Source organism: Carlito syrichta, unplaced genomic scaffold, assembly GCF_000164805.1.
Source record: "Carlito syrichta isolate Samal-C Ts95f unplaced genomic scaffold, Tarsius_syrichta-2.0.1 Scaffold302587, whole genome shotgun sequence".
Taxonomy (NCBI): Eukaryota; Metazoa; Chordata; class Mammalia; order Primates; family Tarsiidae; genus Carlito; species Carlito syrichta.
This window is the reverse complement of record NW_007246683.1, coordinates 931,450-957,836: the sequence shown is the minus strand read 5'-3', so window position 1 is coordinate 957,836 and position 26,387 is coordinate 931,450. Positions and strand designations below refer to the sequence as shown.

Genomic DNA, 26,387 nt, shown 5'->3' with positions numbered 1-26,387 from the left:
AGACATCTCTGCCCCCTCCCAAATTCCCTTTCCTTCCTATAACCTCACTACAGGATACAATGGAAGGAAAAAGTCCTACAAGTTGGGTGAAACATTCTGAGCATGAGCCCTGACCCCACAACTTCCTGCCCTCCCTCAGCAACCGACTCACCTTCTCTACACCCGCATTTCCTCACTTCTAAAATGAAACAAAGTGCAGACCCATCCATTCTGCACACTCACTAGGATTTCAGACCCAAGTGTCCCCAAGCCTCATGATGGCTCCCTACAAAATATGATAGACTCCATTCCCTCACCTCCTCTCTACTCCCAGCTTTAATCCCTGAGCCAGACCTCTGCCATCCATGGGAATGATTGTCCCTTGCACCCACTGTAGGACCACGGGGTGAGTCAGAGAGCCTGGCATCCTGCAACAACCAGCATGAGCAAAAGTCCTTATGTGTTTGATTTTGTCATTAGGTCATCTAGAAGTAGCAATAAGAAGCCATTTTGAACTCTCAGCCAGCACCTTCATAATCCAACGCTGTGACCCTAACAGGGCACACAGCAGGGTCATGGGAGAGGACACGTGGTGGTAGATTGTGCTGGGCACAGAGCTGGGGCAGAAGGTTGGCCTGGATTCTGGGATGCCAAGAGAGTGAGATTGCAGGGTGGATCCTGGGCAACTGTGAACTGCTTAGTTGATGCCTGGTATCCAATATGCAAAGAATTGATTACTATTTAAGGGCCTTGCCCCATTTTTCATGGGTAGAAATTACAGTCACAGCATGACTAAGCCCATCAGACACTGAGGGTCAACTGTGAATTCCTTCCTGTGCCTCCTGGCTGACCTCCTCCCCTGTTCGTTCTTTGCCTCTTGATGAGGCAGTCCTGTGGCAACTGGCAGAGCCTCTGACTCCACCATTGGCCCTGCCACCCTCCACTCTGCACCTCTCCCCAAGGGTCCTCCTCTCTCTCAGCCCTTCAGCTGCCCCACCATGCCAATGGCCTTCCATCCAGATCCAACTAACACCTCTATCTCTCACTGCAACCAGACTTTTCCTTTTGGGCAACTTACTGCAAGCTAATCACAGCCCAAATGGAATAGTTGACAGGTTCTCCTCGGTGAAGGAGTGGGAGACTGTCCTGCTGCTGTCTCTGCTGGCTTGGTGCCAGTCTCTTTATGATATTGATGACTTTCCTAACACAGTTGTCAGACCTGCCACCAAAGCTGAAAGCAGCTCTGTGCCGTTCAGACTCCGTAATTTCAAGCCATCCTTATGTGACAAATTTCCCAGGAGAGACACCCAGAAAGGAGTCCTGGATCCATATAGTTGTACTTGATCTCCATCTTCATCTTTTATTGTCACTCTTCTTAAATAATAATAGTGACAGCAACTATAGCTAACTTGAAGTGTTATCCACCTGCCAGGTTCTATTCTAGCATTTTGTATGTATTAGTTCACTTGAACCATCACTGAAGCACCTTAAGGCACAGGAAGGTTAAGTAAACCAGCCCACTTGGGGAAACTGAGACACAAAAGCATGGCAGCCAACGGTTGACACTCAGATCACTGGGATACTGCTAGTGATGGAGCCAAGACTTGCACTCAGACACCCTGGTTCCAGAAACTACCCTCCTAACTCCCAATCATTCGTCCTTCCTGACACAGGGAGGCCATGCAGTGTTTAGGGTGCTTTGGGAACACCCAAAAGTAGGGCTATATCCAGTTGGCGTCATGGGTCTTAGCAGAGCATCCCAAGAGCAGGTGCCACTTAGGTATAAGTGCCCATTGGTGGATCAGACAAGTTCAAATTGACTCTGGAATCCCTGTCTGGAGGACACAGGTCTGTGTGTCCTTCAGACCAGCCTCCCTGTTCCCCCAGCAAGCAGTTATTATGTAATAGATAGCCAAACTCTCTGCTAAGAGCTGATATACGGATATGTAATTGAGATCAGATCTCCATAGACTTTAAACATCAAATAAACAGATTAAAAGATTGACGATCTGACCAGACATGGTAGCTCATTCCTGTAATCCCAGCATTTTGGGAGTTCAAGGCAGGAAGATTGTTTGAGCCAGAAGTTTGAGACCAAACTAGGCAACAAAATGAGACCTCGTCTCTACCAAAAAATTTTAAAAATAGCCAGGTGTTGTGGCATACATATGTAGTCCCAGCTACTCCAGAGGCTGAAGTGGAAGGATCACCTGAGCCCAGGAGGTTTATCCTACAGTGAGCCGTATTGTGCCACTACACTCCAGCCTGGCAGACAAAATGAGACTCTAACTCAAAGAATAATAATAATAGAAGATTTGCAGTCTTTAGTAGAAATTAAAGTCCCAGATCAGAGCTTTGGCCTCAACGAATACCAAGCTGCCCAAGGACACAGCTGATCTAGGAGTTGCTGCTTTCTGATCTTGTTCTAGAATCTTCACTCTGCCTCACATGGCCCCTGCCAGGCCTTGCCCACTTTCATCCCTAAGATTACAGTTCTTCCTCTCTGGCAACCAACTTGGCATTTACAACTGTCACTTTAAATGTCAGACTGAACAATAGCAGCACCTGGACACTCCTCTCAGCTCCCTGTGGTTTGGTTTCCAGGGGAACGCAGAACCATAGTATCCTGCACGCGTATTGTCAACAAGACCACAACTCTGGTGAATGACAGTGATTGCCCTCAAGCAAGCCGCCCAGAGCCCCAAGTCCGAAGGTGCAACTCACACCCCTGCCAGTCACGGTAAGAAGATGCGTCCTGTAGTGTGGACCTACCAGGGTCTGGGGCAGCAGCCCCGAGAATAGGGGGCTGATGGTACAATTAATACCACTGTATCCCTCTGTGCCATGTTCTGTCATTATTGCTGAATGGTTTCTGCTTACTTGAAATACCAAATTTCTGCCTAGCTGTAAGATGTCCTGTAAGAGGTCATTAATAACATCGCATCTCATAGGAAAAACATAGCTATCACCACACACTTAACTGGTACTCACCTGCTCCCCCAAGTAACTTTGTCTTGGGGAAAAAGGAAATAAATGTTAGCATCTGAGAGCCCAGGAGTAAGTGTGCACAGAAGTTAATGTGATTGACATGTTTCGGTGGCTGAAATCAATGCCAGTGAGTACAGATCTTGGTGCTTATTTTTGGGAATCCATCAGAACTTCAACCTCAGCTTTTGTGACCATGTTACTGATGTGTTCTGGAATGAACTCTATTGGGTTCTCAGCCGAGGTGAGTTGTTGGAGATGTGTTCATCAGCTGAGACTCTTTTGTTCCAGTTGCTTTAGTGGGACTTTGCATAGTATTATGACTCTGTTACATTGTATAAGTCATCCCTTGGCTTACCGTTCTGCTCTGAATTAAGGTGAATAATTATTGTTAATGGTTCTGTGCATCATGTTAAGGCATGTTTATCTTTTCTTTTTTGAAATGTATTTTATTTTATTTTTACTTTAAAGATGGGAGGTACAATTCAGAATTAGGTACATAAGTGGACTATGTACAGGTGAAGTTTGGGCCTCCCATTAGCCCTCCCTGATCCTGGTTTAAGATCAGGTACGCTTAGTGATGTTGTGTTCTCCCCCACACTCTTCCTTCCCTGGTAGTGTCCGGCTACTGCCAGTCCCTTTCTTGGTATTATGATAAGTGTTCAAGGTTCACTTACAAGTGAGAACATGTGGTAGTTAGTTCTTTGTTTCTGTGACAGATCACTGAGTATGATAGATTCTAAATCCATTACCTTTTCTAACTAGCCTGAGCGTTTGATATTTCAGTTTTTTGGGTTTCATAACTTAACCTTGCACTGCTTGCCTGATACAAGAGCTTCACAAAGCATATGGCTTTTGCGCCATCCCCCTTTGCCTTGTCAAACTCTTAAAATGTGTTTGAGTGAAGGAGAACTCAGGAGGGAAAGCAATTGTATGTGCTCCTTGGCAAACTAAGAATAAAATTCACCTGGGCGCAGTGGTTCAAGCCTGTAATCCCAGCACTTGGGAGGCCAAGGCAAGAGGATTGCCTGAACCCGTGGGTTTGAGACCAGCCTGGGCAACATGGTGAAACCTCATCTACAAAAAAATCAAAAAAATTAGCTGGGCATGGTAATGCTGCATGCCTGTAGTTCCGGTAACTTGGAAGACTGAGGCGGGAGGATCACCAGAGACCAGCAGGTCGACACTGGGCATGGAGTGAAACTCCAACTCAAAAATAGCAATAATAAAATTCTACCCTAATGCTGAAGGTCTTAAGGAAGAGTTCACTGCAGAAAGGCTTCTTGAGTATCTTGGATATGAATAGCCATTCCACAGACATATCAATCAGTCAGTGTAAGGCCAAAGATGGATTGACTTTCTACTGTGTAGACACAATGATTCATTGGACCATGTTCTCTTCTCCTAAAACTAAAGATGGCTTGGCCCTGGCGACTTGATTAGAAAGTAAAAAAAGTAATCTAAGAGGATCAGCATGGGTTCAAAGGCACAACTGAGCAAAAATAATCTTGAGGATCCATTCAAGAATCATATTTTAAAATTAATTATGTTTGCAAAGTATTTTAGTAGCCAAATATCTTAAAAATTATGCACAGAAACCAAACAAACCAAATAAAATGAAACATATGAAATGAGAGCTGTGACTGAATTGAGATTCACATGGGGTACTGAAGCAGGGCCAGTCCTTCCCACCTTCCTCGCTTCCCACAGGAGGACTTGACACCTCTGTGGGGCTCCAAGGAGAATAGAGTTTGAAAACTGTCAGTCAAGAATTCTGCTTCCTGTAATGATGGAGTAGTTTGTATTGGACCAAACCTCCTGCAGATTGCAATTATGAACTCTGAAGAAAATACATAAAGCAACTGTTTAAAATCTAGAAAGTAATCAGAAACCAACTGTTTAAAATCTAGAAAGTAATCAGAAACCAAAGATAAGTAGGCAAATGGAAGAATAGACTGGTACTGAACAAATTTCCCATGTTGACAGCTTTCCAACTCAGTGGATGTTCTAGGTCCATGAGGACTAGCTAAAACTCTGATGGATACCTGCCATCTTTTAATGATTAAGCCATCAGGGATAATTTTCAGGGCAATCATAGCAGCTGGAAACAGAAGGGTACTCCCAAATTCTGCATATATATATGTTTGACCCAAATCTCTAAGAATAGGACAGGTGCAGGGCAGACTCCCACATTGCACAGCTAAGGCTAGAAGACCTGGTCTGGGATTGTAGCTGCTGACAACCACAAGGAAACATGGGTTGGAGTTTTATTCCAGCCAAATTAGTTGCCTGCTAAAAACAAAAAATGTTTTTCTAAAGTAATATTCTAGAGGTGTACTGCTCAATATGGTAGCCACCAACTAGTCCAAATTGAGATGTACTATAATATGAACTAAGTTTCAAAGATTTAGTATGAAAAGAGATCGTAAATCTTAATAATTTAAGATTATAAAATATCTTAATTTTTAATGTGATTACATTGATTAACAATCATCCAAAATGGTTACATTTAAGACACATTGGGTCAAATAAAATATATTATTAAATTTTTAATCTTTTTTTTTACTATTTCAATGTGGCTATTAGAAAATTCAGATTACATATACACTTCGCATTCTGTTTCTATTGAATAGTGCTGCTGTTGATTAATGTTTCAATTGAAATGTTCAGGGTACAAATGCAAAATTACTAGTTGTACAAAGAAACTGACCCATACTCATAAGAGAAGGATTAATGAAGATTGACTTCAAGACAGCATATACATTGAATTAGAAGAAAAGGATTTTAAAGCAGCTATTGTAACTATCCTCATAAACATAAGGAAAACTATGCTCATGATCCCTGAACTCATAGGAAATCTCAGCAGAAAAAGAGAGATACTCAAAAATATTTTAGAACTAAATGATACACTATCTGAAATTTTAAAAAATTCATGTGTCTAACAATGGATTGGAGACAATAAAAGAATGATTTTTAATTTGAAGACAGAGAAATAGACATTATTCAGTCTGAACCAGGGAAAGAAAAAAAAATTGTTGATAATGGCACAGACCTCAGTTATTTGTGGGACGGTATTAAGCATTCTTTTTTTTTTTTTCTTTTCTTTTTTAATTTTTATTTTAAAGATGGGTACAGTTCAGAGTTAGGTATAAAAATGGTCATTGAAACCAGGCTCGGTGGCTCAGCCTGTAATCCCGCGCCTTTGGGAGGCTGAGGTGAGTGGATTGCCTGAACCAGCGTATTCGAGACCCGCCTGGGCAGCGAGACCTCATCTCTACAATAAATCAAAAAATTGGCCGGACGTGGTAGCGTGTGCCTGTAGTTCCAGCTACTTGGAAGGCTGAGGCAGAAGGATTGCCGGAGCCCAGCAGGTCGAGGCTGCAGTGGCTGGGAGTGGCCACTGCACTGCAGTCTGGACAGCAGAGTGAGACTCCAACTCAAAAAAAAAAAAAAGAGGTCATTGAACTGGTAAAGTTTGGGCCTCACTTGGATTCCCACTTCACCTGGTTTGAGATGAGGTACCCTTATTGGTGAGGTGTGCTCCTCTCTCCCTCCCCTGACAGTATCCCACTACTACCAATCCCCTTCTTGTAGTATTATAATAATTGTTCAGGGTCTGCTTATGAGTGAGAACATGTGGCAGTCAGCTCTTTATTTCTGTGACAGATCACTGAGTATTATAGACTCTAGATCCATCCAAGTTGCTGCAGAGTTCGTAATTTTGCTCTTCTTTATGGCTGTGTAATATATTCCATCGTGTATATGTACCATATTTTTTAAATCCAGTCCACTTTCAATGAGTAGCACAGTTGGTTCCATGTTTTTGCTATTGTAAATAATGCTGCAATAAACATGTGTGCAGGTATCTTTTTCATAGAGTGATTTTGAGTTCCTCCAGCTATATTCCCAGTAGAGGGATTGCGGGGTCATATGGAAGGTCGATTGTTAGATCTTTTAGGAATCACCAAACTGTTTTCCACAGAGGTTATACTAGTTACACTCCCACCAACAGTGTAGAAGTATTCCCTTTTCCGCACATCCTTTCCAGCATCTGTTTTTTGTTTTGTTTTTGAGTTATTGATGATGGCCATCCTGACTGGAGTTGAGTGGTATCTCAGTGTGGTTTTAATTTGCATTTCTTTGATGATTAGTGTACATGTTTTCATGTATCTGTTGGCTGCTTGTATGTATTCTTTTGAGAAGCATCTATTCATATTTTTTGCCTACTTTTTAATAGGGCTCTTTGTATACTGACAAAAAAATCAAGCATTTTAACAAAACTGTAATTGGAGTCTCAGAAGGAGAGTAGAGAGAGAATGGAACAGAAAAATAATCATTTACTTGTAGGTGACTTTTTGGGAAAAAGAAAAAAAATCTTTGAAGAAACAGTAACCAGAAAATTCCCAGATTTAATGAAAGAAGTAATCAGGTCAAATCTTCACGTTTTAACTTGATTCCAGATGAATTCAAAACACCATAACAAAGCCCTCTGGTCCATTACACCACATGGGCCAGTGTAGCAAGTTTATGGTTTTGCTTTGTATCAGTCTTCTAGGAGGGAACTTTGCTGCACTGCAAAACTCCAACCAGAAAATCATGTAGGAAGACACCTACAAAACAAAGTGACATAAAGAAACGTGAGTGAAAACTCTATAAGTAGGTTCTGTGGGGCTGCTCTAAGCTTATCATGGAAAACATCAAGTGTGTGTGTGGCTCCAGAACGCTCCCAGAGTCCTCCTGGCCTGACAGACCACAGTCCTGCTGCCTCACCATGTTTGAGCTAAGTTCAAGGCAAATACACTTTAAACTAAAAGCAATTTCAGAAGCACGTTCTTCGTCTTGCCATAGAACAAGGGTCAGCAATTTTTTTCTGAAATGGTCTAGATAATAGATATTTTTGCCTTTGTGGGTCACAGATGGTCTCTGGCACATATGTTTAAATGTAAAATTTCTTCTTTGTTCAGGTAGTACAAAAATAACTCACATTCCAGACTTAGCCCATGAACAGTAGTTTGCTGACCTCTGCCTTTGATTACTATTCCCCCTTGTTTTGCTCATCTAGATGCTGGAACCACACCCTTAGTATGAAAACTGAAGGTGGTAGCTCAGGGAATGTATTTTCTAATTATACAGAGGAGAGCATGTTATAATACTGATTTTTTTTTTTTTAATCACCTACTTGTTCTGTTACTTTTGTTTGAAAAGCATCCAGCACAGCCTGAGTACACGGTACACCTTCAGCCAGTTCATTCATTCAACATGCATTTATTGAATGCCTTCCCATTCACCAGGCACTGTTCTAGGGACCCAGATATTCAGAGGTGGGAAAGACAGACAAGCTCTTTGTACTTGTGTAACTTGATAAATATTAGGTTTCTCCCTGCCCAGCACTCTTCTTTCAACCCCACCCCTTTCCATTACCTTCTTGAATGTAAAATCATGTGAATCAGACTTAAAGAATGAGTGGAATTTTGTAAGCGGAGAAGAAAATGAAATTGGTAAAAGAGAAAACAGCACCTGGAATTTTCCTTAGAGCCTAGAAAGGAAATGCCCGGGTGCTTGCTCTAGGCTATTTTTCTGTCTATTAGTTTGTTTTTTCTGAACCATCTGACCTTGTATTGTTTCTTAAAGTGGACACATGAAAATGAAATGTCATGACTCAGTCAAAGAGAATTTATTGTCTGGCTAAAGAAATGTATGATTTGATAATAGATTTTAAAACTTTTGGCCAGTCACAATGGCTCATACCTATAATCCCAGCTCTTTGGAAGGCCAAGGCGAGAGGATTACTTGAGGCTAAGAATTCGAGGCCAGCCTAGGCAACATAACAAGACCCTATCTCTACAAAAAAATTTAAAATTAAATTAAATTAAATTTAAAAATAAAACTCTTGCAAATCCTAACAAAATAGATATGTATATAAACACACATACGTGTATATGTATGAATATACATACCTTATGTATGTATATATGTATGCATTTTGCATAGTAATCTCCCCCTTATCCACAGTTTTGCTTTCTGTGGTTTGTTACCCATGGTCAACCATGGTCCGAAAATATTAAATGAAAATTTTCAGACATAAATAATTCATGAGTGTCAGATTGCATGCCATTCTGAATAACATGATGAAATCTCCCACTATTCAGTTCCATTCTCCCTAGGGCATGCATCATCCTTTTGTCCAGCAGATCCACATTGTCTACACTCCCTGCCAGTTAGTCACTTAGTAGCCATCTTGGTTTTCAGATTGACTGTTGCAGTGTTGCAGTGCTTGTGCTCAAGCAACCCTTATTTTAACCTTAATAGTGGTCTCAAAACTCAGGAATAGTAATGCTAGCAATTTGGATATGCCAAAGGGAAATCATAAAGTACTCCCTTTAAGTGAAAAGTTAAGTCTTCAACCTAATAAGGAAAGAAAAAAAAATTGTATGCTGAGGTTACTAAGATCTGTGTTAAGAATGAGTCTTCTATCTGTGAAATTGTGAAAAACAGAAATGTGTGCATAGTACATGTAGGGTTTGGTACTATCCTCAGTTTCAGGCGTCTACTGGAGGTCTTAAAATGTATCCACCACAGATAAGGGGAGACCGTTGTCCAAGTATTATAAACACACATATTTGGACAATAAAATCTGAGTGATTACATAGCATGATCTAGTTGCCGCAAGCTTCTCATAAGAACCTATAGTTATATGGACTCAGGATATTAAGTGAAGGAAAGTGGAGAGTTTGACCTTAGAAAATGAGTGCTAGAAAGTGAGAGGGGAATTTAACACCTAATTAAAAACGACACTTGGGTAAGGTGGGGGTAGGGAGTTGGAAATGTGTAGGGTCTAGAGGACAAATGGCTGTTTTCAGGCAGGGTGGGCATGATTGGAGGACAGAGCCTGTAATCTGGAAGAACCCAAGAATCCTGTGGACTTTACGAGAAGTTAGAATGCAGCCCATTGTTGAGCCCGGCAAGGTGAAAGAGCCTTGCTATATATTATTGTTAACTCTTTGACCTTTAAAATGGCAGAGATGTTTGGCTTTTCCTTTATTCCTCCAGCTCTCCCTTTAATTTTCTTGAACTCTCTTTTTCCCTTGAGTTCCTGACAGTTTTCTTTGAGTTCCCAACTGCATTCCATTAGCACCTCTTTATTCTAATCCTGCACCTAGCTCTGTGGATCCTTCCCCCAAACCCTGCTGCAACTATGTGGAATCTGGAATCTGACACACAGTGCAGATGGCCTCTCCCCAGTATCTTGCACACCAACACAAACACATCAGCAAACTTGGCCCTGACGTTGGCAGGTGAGGCAGAAGTCACGGATCAGCTCAGCTGTCAAGACTGCAACCAGCAGCCTGCACCTTGCTGACCACAGTCTTCAGGGAAGAGTCCTCACCATCATTCAGCATCCAGAGAGCAATGTGTGTGTCAGCCCCATGAGAATCCACCTCAAATAGTCCTGGAGCAAGGAGAAAGGGGCTGGCAATGAAATGGGCTCGTCCTGGAGCACAGAGCTCATGCTTTACCAAGTTTAGCATTTTTGCAGTCTTTTAGAGCTTATTAGCCACTTGAAAAGACCATTTCCAAGTTATTAGATATTTCCCTATAGTATTTATGATTTGAACTTCTTCCCAGGCCGTACATGCTGTACTGTACATTGAATTAGGGTAATTCAGAAAAGAACGCTCAACATCTTACTGGCAATTGAATTGAATAGTCATCTGTGAGGAAGTGTATTTGGTTTTTAAATTTGTCTTCCTTGCTCAATTATCTTAACTAGGCTGGCCTTGTTTTGGGTTAAAGTTGAATGGAATCCCTTTTTTTTTTTTTATTAAAGCATGCTGTGTGTGGGTGAGTGAGAGAGAGAGAGAAATGGAGATCATGACTTAAGAATGAAGCCTAGAACATGTGGATTTTCAGCTACTGCCACAATCAGAAAAGAGTGTTGTTTAATCCATCTCTTGCTAGTCTTAAATGTGAAGATTTTCTTTGCTGCTTTCTTCCAACATAAAATAGGAAAATCTAATTGTCTTTGGTCTAATACATGCCTTGTTGATGGTATATGAGTGGTAAGGAGAAATGTACATTAGTTGAATTCTAGAACTATTTTCTGATACTACCCAAATTTCAGAACCTCACCTGTATTTAAATTAAATGGTAAAGTTTTGAAGCTTTTCCTTATTTATATAAATTAGGAAACATTAAGATGAAGAAAGAAAAAGCATTTTCAGAGTTTGGTTTTTTTTTAAATCATTTGAACATCCCTCCCTTTGATCATTACAGAAAACAAAATTATTCACAGGTGACAGAATTTCTTCTGCTGGGAAATGCTTTGCATGTACACTCTGCTGCCTGTCAAAAGAGGTCCTTCTCTCTTCCTGACTTTTTTAATTAGTAAAATGTGAAGACTAGCAAACATTTGATGTTTCCATTTGACTTTATATGTTGCAATTACAAGAAAGTAAAAGTAAGGAGAAAAGGTGAAATTTAGCCTGAGGAATACCTAAAGAACAAAAACAACCAAGATTGCAAAATAATCCATCGGAAATGGAGAGAAGCTATGAATTCTCCAGGTTCTGCAAGAACTATCAGACCATTTTTTAAAATGGCTTTTAGGTAAGGGTATCAATGGAAGGATCTTCACTTGTAGAATTGCTGGAGAAGTTTCAAAAATGAGCTTGGATGTGTTTCATGGCTGCTTCTCAGAACAGTAACTTCCCCCTGGCATCTAAGGAAGGCCATCCTTGGCAGAGTCCTCTGTTGACTGGCTGTCTTACAGAAATGAACAGTCCACAGATAGGGAAGGATCATTCTTTTCCCCTTGAAAGTATATATTTATATACAAATACATTGAAAGTAAAAGGATGGAAAAGGATATATCATACAAACAGAAGCCATAAGAAAGCAAGAGTGCTATACTAAATCAGACAAAATAGATTTTTAAAAAACATGTTACTAGAGATACGAACATTTTATAATGATAAAAAGGCACTCCTTCAGAAAGATATAATAATTATAAGCATATATATACCTAACCACAAAGCCTTAAAAATAGATGGAACAAAACGGGCAGAAATGAAGAGAGAAGTACACAATTCAGCAATAATGGTTGGAGACTTCAATATCCCACTTTCAGAAATGGTTTTTTAAAACGAGATGGGTCAGCCGGGCTCGGTGGCTCAGCCTGTAATCCCGCGCCTTTGGGAGGCTGAGGTGAGGGGATTGCCTGAGCCCGCGGGTTCGAGACCCGCCTGGGCAGCGAGACCTCATCTCTACAATAAATCAAAAAATCAGCCGGGCGTGGCAGCGTGTGCCTGTAATTCCGGCTATTCAGAAGGCTGAGGCGGAAGGATCGCCGGAGCCCAGCAGGTCGAGGCTGCGGTGGCCGGGAGCGGCCACTGCACTCCAGTCTGGGCGACAGAGTGAGACTCCAACTCAAAAAACAAAAAAAAAACAAGATGAGTCAACTAGTATATAGAGGACTTTAAACAAAACCATGGACCAACTAGACCTGATACACATCCGTAGAACACTCTACCTATCAATAGCAGAATAGACATCCTTTACTCGTCCATGTGGAACATTTTTCGGGCGGGACCATATACTAGGCCATTAAATGAGCCTAATAAATGTAAAATAATACAAATAATACAAGGCATGTTCTCTGCCCACAATAAAATGAAATTAGAAATCAGTAAGAGAAAGAAATTTAAGAAACTTACCAATATGTTGAAATTAAACAATACAAGTCCTTCGTAACCAACGGGCCAAAGAAAACTCACAAGGAAAACAAAAAAAATGTGGAGATGAATGCAACGAAGGCACCATGCTACAGTTTTGGGAATACAGCCGAAGTAGTTCTTAAAGGAAAACGCGTCGCTGTAACCACTTACGTTGAAAAGGAAAAAAGATTTCAAATCAGTAAGCTAGCATTTCACATTTTGACACTGGGAAGGAAGAGCCGCAAAGCCTCAAGCAAGCAGGAAGAAGGGAACAATAAACATTAGAGCAGAAATTAATGAACTAAAACATAGAAAAACAAGAGAGCAAAGACAACCAAAAGTTGACTGTAGGAAGAAATCAACAAAATTATTGACAAACCTTTAGCTAGATTAGTCCCCCCAAAAAGACCTAAATTACTAAAATAAGAACTGAAAGAGAGCACTACTACTGATCTAACAGAAATAAAAAGAATTGTGACTGAACACTGTAAACAACTGTATACCATAACATGGACAAAGTCCCAGAAAGATGCAAACTACTGAAACTGAATAAAAGACAAAAACCCACAGCTAACATCATACTTAATGGTAAAAGAGTGATGTGTTTCCCCAAAGATTAGGAGCAAGATGTAGGATCTCCTCTTACCGCTTCTACAAACACTGTATTGAAAGTTTTAGCCAGGGCATTTACCCAAGAAAATGAAATAAAATGCATCCAGACTGGAAGGAAAGAGGTAAAACTGGCTGTATTTGTATGTGACATGGTCTTGTATATTGAAAATATAAGGAATCTCTAAAAAACTATTTGAACTAATAAACAAGTTCTTCTGGGTTGTAGGATATAAGATCAATAAGCAAGAATCATTTGTGTTTCTATATAGTAGTGATGAAATGAAATGAAGAAAACAATTCCATTTTTAATAATATTGAAAAGAATTTAAAGTACTCTGGAATAAATTTAATAAAAGAATTTCAAAATACATACTCTGAAAGCTACAAGAAGATCTCAATAAATGAAAAGACCCACCATTTTTATAAACTGGAAGACTTGTTAAGATAACAATAACAATAAGATTTACAGATTTGATGCAGTTTTCATCAAAATTCTACCCATTTTTATTGCACAAATGGGGAAGCTGATTCTAAGATTGATATGAAATTGCAAAAGGGCCCCGAGTAGTCAAAACAATCGTTAAAAAAAACAAAGTTGGAAGACTTATGCCTCCAAATTTCAAAACTTTCCACAAACTAAAATGATCGAGACAGTTTAGGTCAGGCGCAGTGGCTCATGCCAGTAATCCCAGTGCTTTGGGAATTCAGTTCAAGACTGGACCAGGCAACATAGTGTTTAAAAAAAAATTGTTTAAAAATTAGCTGAGCATGGTGATGCGTGCCTATAGTCCCAGCTACTTTGGAGGCTGAGGCAAGAATATCGTTTCAGCCCAGGAGTTTAAGATTACACTGAACTATGATCACACCACTGTATTTTGACCTGGGCAACAGAGTGAGATCCTCTTTCTCTCTCTCAAAAAAAAAGAAAAAAAAAAGACAGTATGGTCAGTATGTACTAACAGACATGAATGACAGTGGAATATAATTGAGAGCCAGAAATAAATCCTCACAATTGTTGTCAGTTGATTTTCAGTAAGGGTGCCAAGCACATCCAATGGAGAAAGAAAAATCTTTTCCAACAAATGGTGCTATATGGCATCTTGAAATTCTTTTATGTATACGACAATTAACTCAAAATACACCAAAAACCTAAAAGACTTAAATGTGTAAAACTCTTAGAGTTAGCATAGGCAAATCTTCATGTCTTGGATTTGGCAATGGTTTCTTAGATATGATAGCAAAAGTATAAGCAACAGAAGAAAAAAATAAATGTATTGGAACTCAACAAAATTTAAATCTTTTGTACTTCAAAATACACCATAAAGAAAATGAAAGGACAACCAAAGAATGGAGAAAAAATTTTTTTCAAATCATATATCTGATGTAGGATCTATATCTGGAATATATTTTTTAAAACTGCTACAACTCAATAGTAAGATGACATATAACCCAATGAAAAACTGGACAAAGGATCCGAAGAATAGCATAGTAAACACATGAAAAGATGCTCAATATCATTAGTCATCAGGAAAATGGTTTAAACATGGCAAATATTCACCCACTGAAGAATGGACAAACAAAATGTGATATATCCGTGACAGTGGAATATTATTCAGCCACGAAAAGGAATGAGGTACTAAAACAATCTATGGCATAGATGAACCTTGGAAACAGGATGCCAAGCAAAAGAAGCCAGACACAAAGGTCACATATAAAATTACATTTAGAAGAAAAGTCTGGAACAGACAAATTCATAGAGATTGAAAGTAGATTGGTGGCCACCTAGAACTAAGGAGGACCAGGAGGGAGGGAATTGTATATAGGTAACTAGGGGTATTGGGTTTCTTTTGGTATAATAAAAATATTCTAGATTGTAGTGGAAATCATTGAATTGTACATTTCAATTTGTGTACGATTGGTTGAATTGTGGTTTACAAGTTATATCTCAATGAAGCCATTAAAAAATAAACTCACAACGAAGTTTATGGTTTCAGGCTCTTGGGGTGCTAAGGAGAAGCCACCCATGGACTACTGTGAGTTCAGAAGCTGGTTCAGAACCCAGGATGTCTCAGGACTCAGAGGCACTAGGTACAGTCAGGAGCGAAGGTCTTAAGTGTCTGCTCTCACAAGCAACAGTGGGTCTTGTTTTAACAGCCACCTTTATCATACTGGGCTTTTTGTCTCGTCCGTCTGTGCTTTCCCACTATGCTATGCTGACTGCTCTGGGTGCCTCTGTTGAGATTCTCAGGACAAATTGGTTGGCATGGTCAGGTGCCCTCCAGCAGGCTCATTTGCACTGCACGTTCCCCTTGGGGCACAGTTCCCCGTGCCCACCACACCTTTCCTCTGAAAGTGCTTTCTAGTTAGGTGTGCATCCAGTGTGACTGTCATTTCCCACAGACTCTGACCGAGGAGGTAGAAATCCTTCTCCCCGTGCCAGGCATCATCTTTGTGGTCTCACAGAAGAGCCCTTGAGCATCAGATCGGAGACGCCACCCAGGTCGGCAGGGTGGGTTTGGACTCAAGGGCCAGGGACCTTCTTTCCTCCATGTTCTCTGTACCTCTCATGACACAGGGTGGGGAGAGGTACTAGAGGAGACCCCTATGTCTTTGAACGGTAGTTTGTTCATCTGTAACGTGCAGAGACTCACAGGACCACTTAATGAGCCATCTACTTACTTGGTCATTTCTTTTTACTAGTTACACCATGTACGACCAAGTTCCCACAGGATTTGATGTTTCCTGCTTCGTATCAGCCCTAGCCTATCTGCCCTACAAGAATCTTATACTGGGCAAGATGAGGAAGGGCTCTGTAAACCGGAAAGGGAGACTAGTCTGGAACTAGGGGTCCCTGGTCTGGGGATCCTTCTAGACCATGCAGACCCATCTGTCCCCATGATGTCCCCAGTTTGCCCCTGGGCTTGGTGTGCCTTAGGGTCACAGCCTAGACTTGCCCCAGCCAATTAAATCCCACCCTCTCCTTTTCTCTTCATCCTTGGCACTTCTTCCCCAATCCCAAAACAAACATCAGGATAAGAATGAGCAAACACTGCCCAGTGGTGAGACAATTAAAGGAAGAACTTGACCAAAATTGCAGCCAAGAGCCCTTCATATAATGACAGAATAAATCTTTCCTAAGTAGTGTATGTACTCTGGAAATACTCCGGCATTCGTATTAATTTTATTTAAATAAAAATAAAATTATTTATTTATTTGAACACATTCCTTATGGTCACGTTTTACATCTATTCCTCCCTAGGAAACCCGTGAAGCTTTCTAGAAAAACCTCGCATGGTCTGCTGATCCATAAACCCTCAGAGGGGTGCCCGTAAGAGCCAACGTTGTGGAGCCTGGGTCAATTCTGACTATCTAGAGTGATGCTGGGGGGCCTGCACACCTGGCCTTTGTTCAGAGTTATTGTTCTTTTGAAGGCTGAACTTGCCCAGTAATCTGAGTGTTGTCTTTTTAAAACAGGTCCTAAGTGCTTGGGGTTTCCCCATGGAGTATGGCATTATTCTCAGGTCCCCGGAGAGACAGGGCATTCACTGAGAGACAGGCAGCTTCTCCTCTTCCAAGGAAGATGGCTTCCCAGCTCTGTGTGCCTGCACCTTTATGCTAAGGGGCTTGTTATGTCAAGAAGGGAATGGAATGAAGGGTTTCTTCAGTGAGCCAAGGACACTGGCCTGGGAGGTAAAGACATGGAACATTTTTAACCTTTTTTCATGTGGGAATGAGTTTGTCGGGTCCTTTTCCAAGAGAGGCTTCAGTGCTGGAGGAATATAGAGAACAGGTAGGTGTTGGACACACTAGGGAGCAGGACAGAGACAGTCTGAAGCCACAGTGGCCCCTTCCCCAATTCTGTCTGGGACCCTCCCCAAGAGGGTCTTAGTGGTTTAAAATGTCAAAGGAAAGGGTTTGCAAGTGAAAGCTCTCAGGCTGCTCGTCAGTCAAGGCCACAAGCACTGGTTCTGGTACTAACAGTGGTACATAATATGATGTTCTTTATTCTTTTTTTTTTTTTTGAGTTGGAGTCTCACTCTGTCGCCCAGGCTGGGGTACAGTGGCACACTCACGGCCACCACAGCCTCAACCTGCTGGACTTAGGTGATTCTTCCAAGTAACTGGAACTACAGACACACGCCACCATACCCGGCTAATTTTTTGTGTGTGATTTATTGTAGAGATGAAGCCTCACCAAGTTGCCCAGGCTGGTCTCAAACCCCCAGTCTCAGGCAGTCCTCTCGCCTCGGTCTCCCAAAGTGCTGGGATTATAGGCAGAGCCACCGCGCCCAACCTGATGTTCTTTATTCTAAACCCAGCCATGGTGTCCCCTTTCCCCAGAGGTCTATGGTGCTCTTCAGGTGAGGCCATGCATCCTGTCTCTGAGTGGCAGGTGCTTCTCAGGCCTGTGAGTTCTACAACCTTCCTGCTGGCCAGGACTCTACCCTGTGTACAGACTAACACTGGTCACAGCAGCACCTCCCACAGCGTGACCGAGGCCAAGTTTAGAGGGAAAAAAAGATTCCAAGGTCATGTCAGGTAGGGAAGTAATGGCTCACACAGAGTCCCACGGGGTTCACTACTGTACCATCTCTGGCTGACAGACACACTTTTGATGTGCTGTTGTGTGCTGTGAGTCGCTATGAGAAGGCCACGACTGTGCTTTGTCCCAAGAGAATTGTGATCTTGGAATTTGCCCTTCCTGGAGCTTCTAGAGAGACAGTGCTCCCAGCAGCAGGCTCAAGGGGCCACCAGCCTGCAGGAGAAACTGCTTGGTGGTGACCCTGTGCCCTACACCCCTACTAGAAAGGTAAACTCAACCAACGTCTTTCTCCCTTGAATAGACAATCATGTAGAGTGGGCGGTAAGGAGACCATCCCAGAAGCTAACAGCATGGCTGCCTGCAAAACTGCTGGCCTTACCAGCCTCCCAGCCTGCTGTGAAGTGATGGCTTAGAAATGCAAGCAGGTGATCTGGGCACCACTGGCTTCTAAAGCACATCGGGCCTCACCGGGCAACAGAAACCAGATCTGAACATGTACCCAGAAGATAAGAGTATATGGAAAGGATGTGGAGTAGCTCCCACAATTGAAGAGATAGTCAAAAGCCGGTCTGGGAGAGAAGATCTCAGAGCTGGCTGCAGCAGAAAGGCCCTGCAGGTCTCCGCAGGCACCTGCATCCTCTCTCAGGGCTACTACACTCAGAATCCGGCTTCTTGCAAGGGCTGATCTGTCAGGTTCTGCTCACACACTCTCTTTGTTAGCCAGCGTATGGGAGCATGGTGTAGACACACCCAAAGGAAAGCCAAGACTTTCTTACCAGAAGGATGCAGACACAGGACAGGCAAAAGCAGCAGATGCAGCCTATGTAGACACACTTGCTGATGTCATGATCAAACCAAGACTGAGAAATGCATCCATCCAACGAACGCCACTCAGCTAGAGTCGGAGCCGGCAAGTCTGTTAGCAGGAGGGCTACTGGCCTGGAAAATTCCTGTGTACTGGGAAAAGCCAGCCTGGCTGGAGTGTTACTCTTGGATGGGAACTTTCTACATCAGCAGCTGTATGATTCTCAAAGCATGAGAGTTTTTTTCCAAACTCTTTGTGACTGGGTGTGGTACAACCTGTTACAACCCCAGACTTCTCCTGGTTTTTTTCACCTCCAGATCATACTGACACAAACTTCAGTCCCAGGAGTGTAGCGTGATCAGGTGTGATGTGATGACTGAAAACAAATGGCTGCAGTGGACCCCTCAGGTGCTGGTGGAATCCTGTTTACTGGTCCTTCTGCTTCCTGTTGGGAGCTTAGTTTGTTCCTATAAATCCCAGAAAAATATTTTTTCTCTCAAAAGAATACTTGAAAATAAATTCGTCATAGGAAAAGTAGAGAATTTTAAAACTCAGAAGTTGTCTTCTTGGTACAATGTAAAATACGGGAAGTAGCAGAAATCCAAAGCCTTTTGGGATCAGGCCAGACAACTGCCCATCGGCAGTAAGGAAAAAAGAGAAGAAATAACTGCTGGCTGTCTCGTGGGCTAGGTAGCCCCCAAATCCCTCTAGAAAGTTGACGTATTCACCTTATTTTACAGATGAAGACTTTGAGACACTTAGTCATTAAGTAACTTTCCCAACTTCATTTGATAACAAGTAGGACTCAAAACAAGGTTTTTCTCCTTTAAATCTTGCTTACTTTCTGCTACCCCAGTCTCATTTTTTTAAGTGGTACAACCTGCTTCTATCATGACATGAAAAAGAACCCTTTTTGACCAAGGAAGCTCTGAATAGATACTCAAAAGTGAGCTGAGAGAAGTTGTCAGGCAGTGCTGAGGGAAATCATGGGGAAGCTAGGGTGGCCCTGGAAGTGAAAATCGCAGCCAGAAGTTCCAAGTTGTAAAATTAAACACGAGAGCAATTTCTCAGAATGCTATAGTTGGTCAGTTTCCTGGCTTGTTCTTAGTGATACCTGGACCCATGCTGAAAAACAAATTAAAATTCAAGGCATGAGCCATCTAAGACGAAGGATTTAAAGTGTGAAAGTGGCTTCCCAGGAGACCTGTGAAGAAGCTGTTAGAATGAGGGCAGGGAGAGGTACTTGCAGGTACTGTCCTGGACCTCCAAGACAACTGCACTCATAGCTAGCTGACCTTGACATTGGAGGGCCAGCCCTCATGTAACCAGTGGTGCAAATTACCAGGGACTGGAGAAGGGAGAGGTGGGTCTGTGGCCTAGGTCCAAGATTTTCTGGGTGAGGAGCTAAACCTGCTCATTTGGGGGTCAAATCCACACACAGCCTCTGATCCCGCCCTAATGTTCTCTATAGCCAAAGAATGCATTCATCTGAGTTAAGTGCTGCATGCAGACAGAACATCTTCATCACTCCTGAATTATCTGTGTGACTCTGTTTCTTTGTTTACTTTATTGATGCTTCATCCATTCAGCAGGTGCTTGTCAGGAACTTACCTGCAAAGTCAAGTGGACACATAGTGATGCTCTACAAGTTTGAAAACTCTTGGGCATGCAGCTTTATCTCCAGCAGCCAGAAGCACTAGCACTTAGCAGAACTTAGTAAGTCATTTGAACAGATGAATGGTTATTTAATACTAGTAGAAGGATAGTGCCTTAGCCACCCCAGAATTCCTCGTCTCTATGGTTAGCAACATTGGTTGAAAATATTTTATGCCTGTGTCACAAGTATTTGCCCATTGCAGGGCAGATATCTGGCCTGGACTGGTACTCCATTTCCTGGGTGGAAATCAGAAGCTCTTTTGGGGCTCTGGTGTTTGAGCGTCCCATGGTTAAATCATTCACCCTCTCTCACTGCAGCCTGCAGTAGACTTTATCCATGCTGTGTCCTGCCCACACCCCACCTTGACCTTGACCCCACTTTTACCCAGCCCTGACCCCTCCCACCAGCCCTTCTTATTCTACTGGCTCAGCATCAGTTTCTGCAGAAATCTTTTAAGTCCTTCCTTTACCTGGTCATGCTTTACAATGGCCTTTGTTTTTATTTTATATTCAAGGAGTACATGTGCAGGTCAGTTACATGAGTATCTTGTGTGATGGTGAGGATTGGGCTTTTCTTGAGCCTGTCACCCAAATGGTGAGAGTGGTACCCAATGGGTAGTTTTTCAAACCTTGTCCTCTCCCTCCCTCCCCTTTTAGAAGTCCCTAGTGTGTGTTGTTCTCATTCTTTGTTTTTAGTAAATTTTTAATTTTAAATATGGGTATAATTCAGGGTTAGGTATATAAGTGCTCATTATGCAGGTACCCTTGTTGATGAGGTATGCCCCTCTTCCCTGGCAGTTTTCCACTACTACCAATTCCTTTCTAATAGTATCACGATATTGTTCAAGGTCCACTAATGAGTGAGAATATGTGATACTCAGTTCTTTGTTTCTGTGATAAATCACTCAGTATTATAGCCTTTAAGTCCATCCAAGTTGCTACGAAGTTCATAATTTTGTACTTCTTTATGGCTGTGTAATAATAATCCATCGTGTATATGTACCACATTTTTTTATCCAGTCCTCTTTCAATGGGCAGCACAGTTGGTTCCATGTTTTTGCTATTGTGAATAATGCTACAATAAACATGCGTGTGCAGGTATCTCTTTCATAGAGTGATTCGAGTGTTGTTCCCAATCTTTTGCCCGTGTATACCCAGTGTTTGTCTCCCACTTGTAAGTGAGAGCATGTGGCATTTGGTTTTCTCTCTGTTAATTCATTTAGAATAACAGTACAATAGCCTTTATTTAAATAGATTTGTTTTAAACTTGTAAACAAATGCAAGATCATCATGTCCTTATAATGCAGAGTCACCAAGACATGCAATTTGCTAGGTTTGATAACCAGAAAGAGAGGGAAATGCTCTCTCCATGTCACCCGGGCTTGCTCATGTGGGGATCGACTACCTGGCCTCGGCATCCTGCCTCACCACTAGCAACATGCAAATCCACAAGCAGGTTACATGATCCTGCCATCTGTAAAACTGGGAAATGAGAACATCTCTCTAGAAGTCTTGAGAAGATTAGGTGAAGTAATGCCTATAAATTCCTTTGCCACAAGTGAGCACTCCACGAACGTCAGCCAAAACCAGCATCACTGCTCAGCTACAAAACTACATTGATGATAAACATCGGCCAGCTGTTGGACCCCAGCATTTTATGGGTTATCCTCAACTTCTTAAGACACTCCTCACACACACACATGCACACTACATTTTTAATACAGTTATAACTCCATAATTTGAATAACCATGCTGGTGCCTTCTGGGTAATAAAAGACTGGGGACAGGTTCTCCTTGTCAGAACAAGTTCATATAATTTATACATTATTTCAGGGTAAATTGAAACAGCAGAAAAGTCTCGAGGGTTCATTTCTAACCTCATGAATGTTTCTGAGCTCTGTACTTGTGAACTTCAGATAATATTATCAGCAGGATAGGGGTAAGACTAGGGAAGGAAAAAGGATTATGAAAGGGTTTCAGCGTCGTTCAGACCCAGAGATTGAGTTACAGGCTGAGCGTGTGATGAGAGACTTCACAGATGTGCTGTGCCCAGGCGGCTCATTACAGACAGGGCTGAGGCCATGGTGGTAGGGAGAGTCATAAGGCTGTGCTTGATGTGAATGCATGTGAAATGTCAGACACTGCCTGCACTTCTGTCTGCTGACCTGTATTTGGATTTAAATACCACTGAAGGAAGGATCCTGTTGAAATATAAGTACATAATTTCCAAAAGGAGTTCTTCATGGCATTCAGAACAGAAATTAGCATGGTGGCAGTAATGAACGTGCTCTGGCTCACACTGTGCACATGACTCAATCATGTTTTCCTTCCATGACTCTTAATCTGCTTCCTGTGATAAGGATGTTTTTTGATCCCATAGCTAAAGGAAGTCAATATAGCTCAGCACATAGGGGAACTTCTGGAAGATTCGATCATGTCTCCATAGTTATGGGCAGACCCAACAAGACATAAGAGGGAAGACATACTAGGACTGGGAGTTTCCCCAGTGGCTCTGGATGAGCCAGGTATCAGACCCAAGTGTACTATGTGCATGTAGGCAACCACACGTAGAAGTTGATGTGGAGCCTTCATGAACAGAGTTCAACAAAGACAACTTTTGACTGCTTTTAAAATTGACCCTTGAAGTAAGAAAAACTGAAGGATGAGCCTGTTGAGGCTAAAAAAGACAAAGTGTCATTTCACTGCTACTCTGCAATAAGGAGAATGGGAGTGAGACTGGTAACGGTAGGAGAAAGACAAAGAGCATGGCAGCCCAAGAAAGATAAGGAGAAGGCAGAGTGTGAGCCCCTGGGAGCAGAAGCAGTGTGTGTTGAGGCTAAAGGGCAAGAATCCAGGCAGCCAGGTTCCCATTCCAGCCCTGTAGCTGCTACTGGGAGACCTCAGGCAAGCCACCCTAGCTCTCTGTAGGACAAGGGACTAAGATAGTACCTATAACATAAGGTGGTTATGAGAATGATATGAATTAAAAGAAATAAATTGCTTAGGACAGCTCCTGGCACTTGGTAAGTGCTAAATTTGTCATTTTTATGATCACTGTTATGAATTTCTAGACGTGTCCAAAACCCTTTTCCAGGAGAAAATCTCATCCAAGATACTACAGAACTCTACAGATGTTACCTCCAAGGCTCTGCTGATTTGTTCTGACAAGTCACAGCAGATGAGAGAAGAGCCAGAGATCTGTGGAGTAGGTCAATTTCCTAAACAGATAAATGGGCAAGTCCAAGGAACACAGCCTCAGTATGCTGTCAACCCCTGGCTCAACTAGAGGACAAGAGATGATTTAGACAGATGCATGCATTTTAGAAAAGAAGACTTATGGGTACCCCAACTGTGGACAGTTTAATGACATTCCATGCCTATCTGACAGTGTTATTGGGGTGGTGAGTCAGGTCAGCAGAGCACTAGTAAGCTTCTCATGATATTATTATGAATGAAGCAGGGACACAGGGGTGGGCTGATGGCCCATCACCCCAGAGCCACAACTCCCAGAGAGTCTGTCTGTGGCTCTTCCTGTGCAGTTTGTCAGTAGTCTCTAGTGTGATTTCTCTGGACAGGGCTCCCTGGTAGAGCCTGTCACAGGGTCAGAAATCTCCACAGGAATGTGACTCCTCTCAGACTAAGGTGCCCATTCTGCTCCCTCCCATCCTGCTCCCCCACCCTCCCCACTCCTTGTGGCCCCAATGCATGGGACACAGACTTCCAGTTCCCAGTAGTTGCAAGGGTCTGAGTGGTATCCTTACAGAACATCAGACCAGGAAAGGAAATGTGAACTAAAGATTTTATATCTAGCTAAACTGTCCTTCAAGTACCAAAGCTTTAGAAAACCAGTTTTAAATGTACAAGATCTCAGGACGTTGTATCCATGAACCCTACTTGATGAATCTACTAGAGCAGGAATCAACAAACATTCTCAGTTAAAGACAGATCTTAACTACTTCAGGCTTTGCAAGTCATGTGGTCTCTGTAGTAACCATTCAACTCTATCACTGTAGCTCTAGACAGTGTATAAACAAATGGTCACGGCTGTGTTCCCATAACACTTCATTTACAAAAACAAGCATCAGGCAGGATTTGGCCCTCATGCTATCGTTTGCTAGTCCCTCTACTATTATAGGATGCTTTGCATCCAACCAGGAGGTGACTGGGGCCACTGTAAAAGGGCTGATAGTGAGCACCTTAGTATGTTGAACTATAGAGCTAAGACTGAAGCAAGGGTGGAAACAGGAACGGAAGAAGAATGTGTAAATTTTATATCTTCTGACAAAAATAATACAACTAAAAACAATAGAGAGAAAATGGGAATGGCATAGAAGAATAAAAAGGAGAGAAAGTAGAAAGCAAAAGAATTGAGTAATGTCATTGATTGTTGTTTATACAATGGATGAGAGTCAAGAGATATTAAAAACTGATAAATCAGGTAGGAAAAGATTAGAAAAGAGAGGAAAGAAGATGTTTTACAAAGGTATGAGAACTCTCCCCAATTCTCGTTCACTCTGTTCTCTTTGCCCTTAATGCCTTCATCTATATTCTTCACCTGCACACATTGAAACACAATATGATAACTAATAGTAGCACACCCACCAGACTGGTTAAAATGGAAAAGACTGATAATACTAAGTGTTGACAAAGACATGGAGCTACTATAATTCTCTTTCTTTGCTGGCGTGAAAGTAAATTGGCAGACCCACTTTGGAAATCTGTTTAACTAAACGTACAAATTCTTATAACTTAGAAATTCTGCTCCTAGATATGTACCAATGAGTTGTTCAAGATAGGTACAAGAATGTTCAGAACAGTGCTACCCATAGAAGACATAACTTGAAACAGTCCCAGTGCCTATGCCCCGTACAAATGGATTGGTTGTCTAGTCACACAATGGAATATAACACAGCAACGAGAAGGAACCATGGCTCCACAAAAATAGGTCAGTCTCACAAGTCCAGTATTGAGTGAAAGAAGCTAGACACAAAAGATAAGAGTGCATTCTCTAGGATTTCATTTGTATGAAGTTCAATACAGACAAAATGAATCTGTGGTGAAAGAAGTCAGAATCATTGAGAGAGGCTTGTAACTGTGAGTATGAGGGGACCTTCTGAGGTGCTAGCAATATTATTTTTCTCAGTCTGAGTTTTAGTTACAGGCCTTGCTTAGTGAAAATTCATCCAACTATACACTTATAATTTATGTACTTTTTCTTTCATGTGTTATATTTGAGTAAAACTTTTACCTATCAAAAAATGTTTTCAGTAAAACCAAAATAGAAGCCTTTAAATACCAAAAAATAGCAAATGAAATAACATAGAAACACAGAAAACACAACAAAATGTACACAGTAACTATAATTAAGTAATATTACAAAGTTGAGACCAAATATATCAGAATCAGTGTACTCACACCAATTAAAAGAAAAAGATTTTCAAATTGGCTCACAAAGCAAGACCCAACTACAGGCTGTGTGCAGGAAGCACTCCCCTAAAAGAAACTAATTCAAAAAGCCTAAAAATAAAGCGGTGGACAGATGTATACAAGGGAAACAGAAAAAATAAGAAAGCATGTTTTAGATTTTAGGCAAAGTAGACTTCAAGCCAAAAAGCATTAAACATGACAAAAAAGGAATCTTATGTTAAAAGTCATAGTTCACAATGAAGATTGAGCAGATATCAATATTTGTGTCCCAAATGACACAGCATAAACCATGAAGCATAAACCACAGAAGATGCAAGGAGATATAGAAAGAAATGCACTAGCTATCAGAAGCATTATCACATCACTCTCAATATGAGACACATAAAGTGGCAAGCGGACCAAAAATAAGGAAGGATATAAAAGTCCTAAACAACATAGTCAATAAGTTAAATCATATATATCAAACACTGCACCCTGATAATAGAATTTTCTCAAGTGCACGTAGAACATTCACAAAATCCAATCATGTATTTGGTCATAAAGAAAACATTGATAGTTTCCATAAAGTAGAAATATTATAAGGCAATATACTGATCACAAAACATCAAAGCTGAAAATTAATAATGTATTTTTTTTAATACAAAAGCCCTTCTGCCTGAAAATAAAA

General features: G+C 41.5%; 1 protein-coding gene across 1 annotated transcript in view; it reads left to right on the top strand.

Moving 5' to 3' along the window:
• The window catches only part of ADAMTS17 (ADAM metallopeptidase with thrombospondin type 1 motif 17), a 167,205-nt gene that overhangs the window by 104,593 nt on the left and 36,225 nt on the right, over positions 1–26,387 (top strand). The window contains exon 12 of the mRNA XM_021711794.1: positions 2,584–2,719. Coding sequence (XP_021567469.1) covers positions 2,584–2,719 — 136 coding nt within the window. The remainder of the gene's footprint in view (positions 1–2,583; positions 2,720–26,387) is intronic.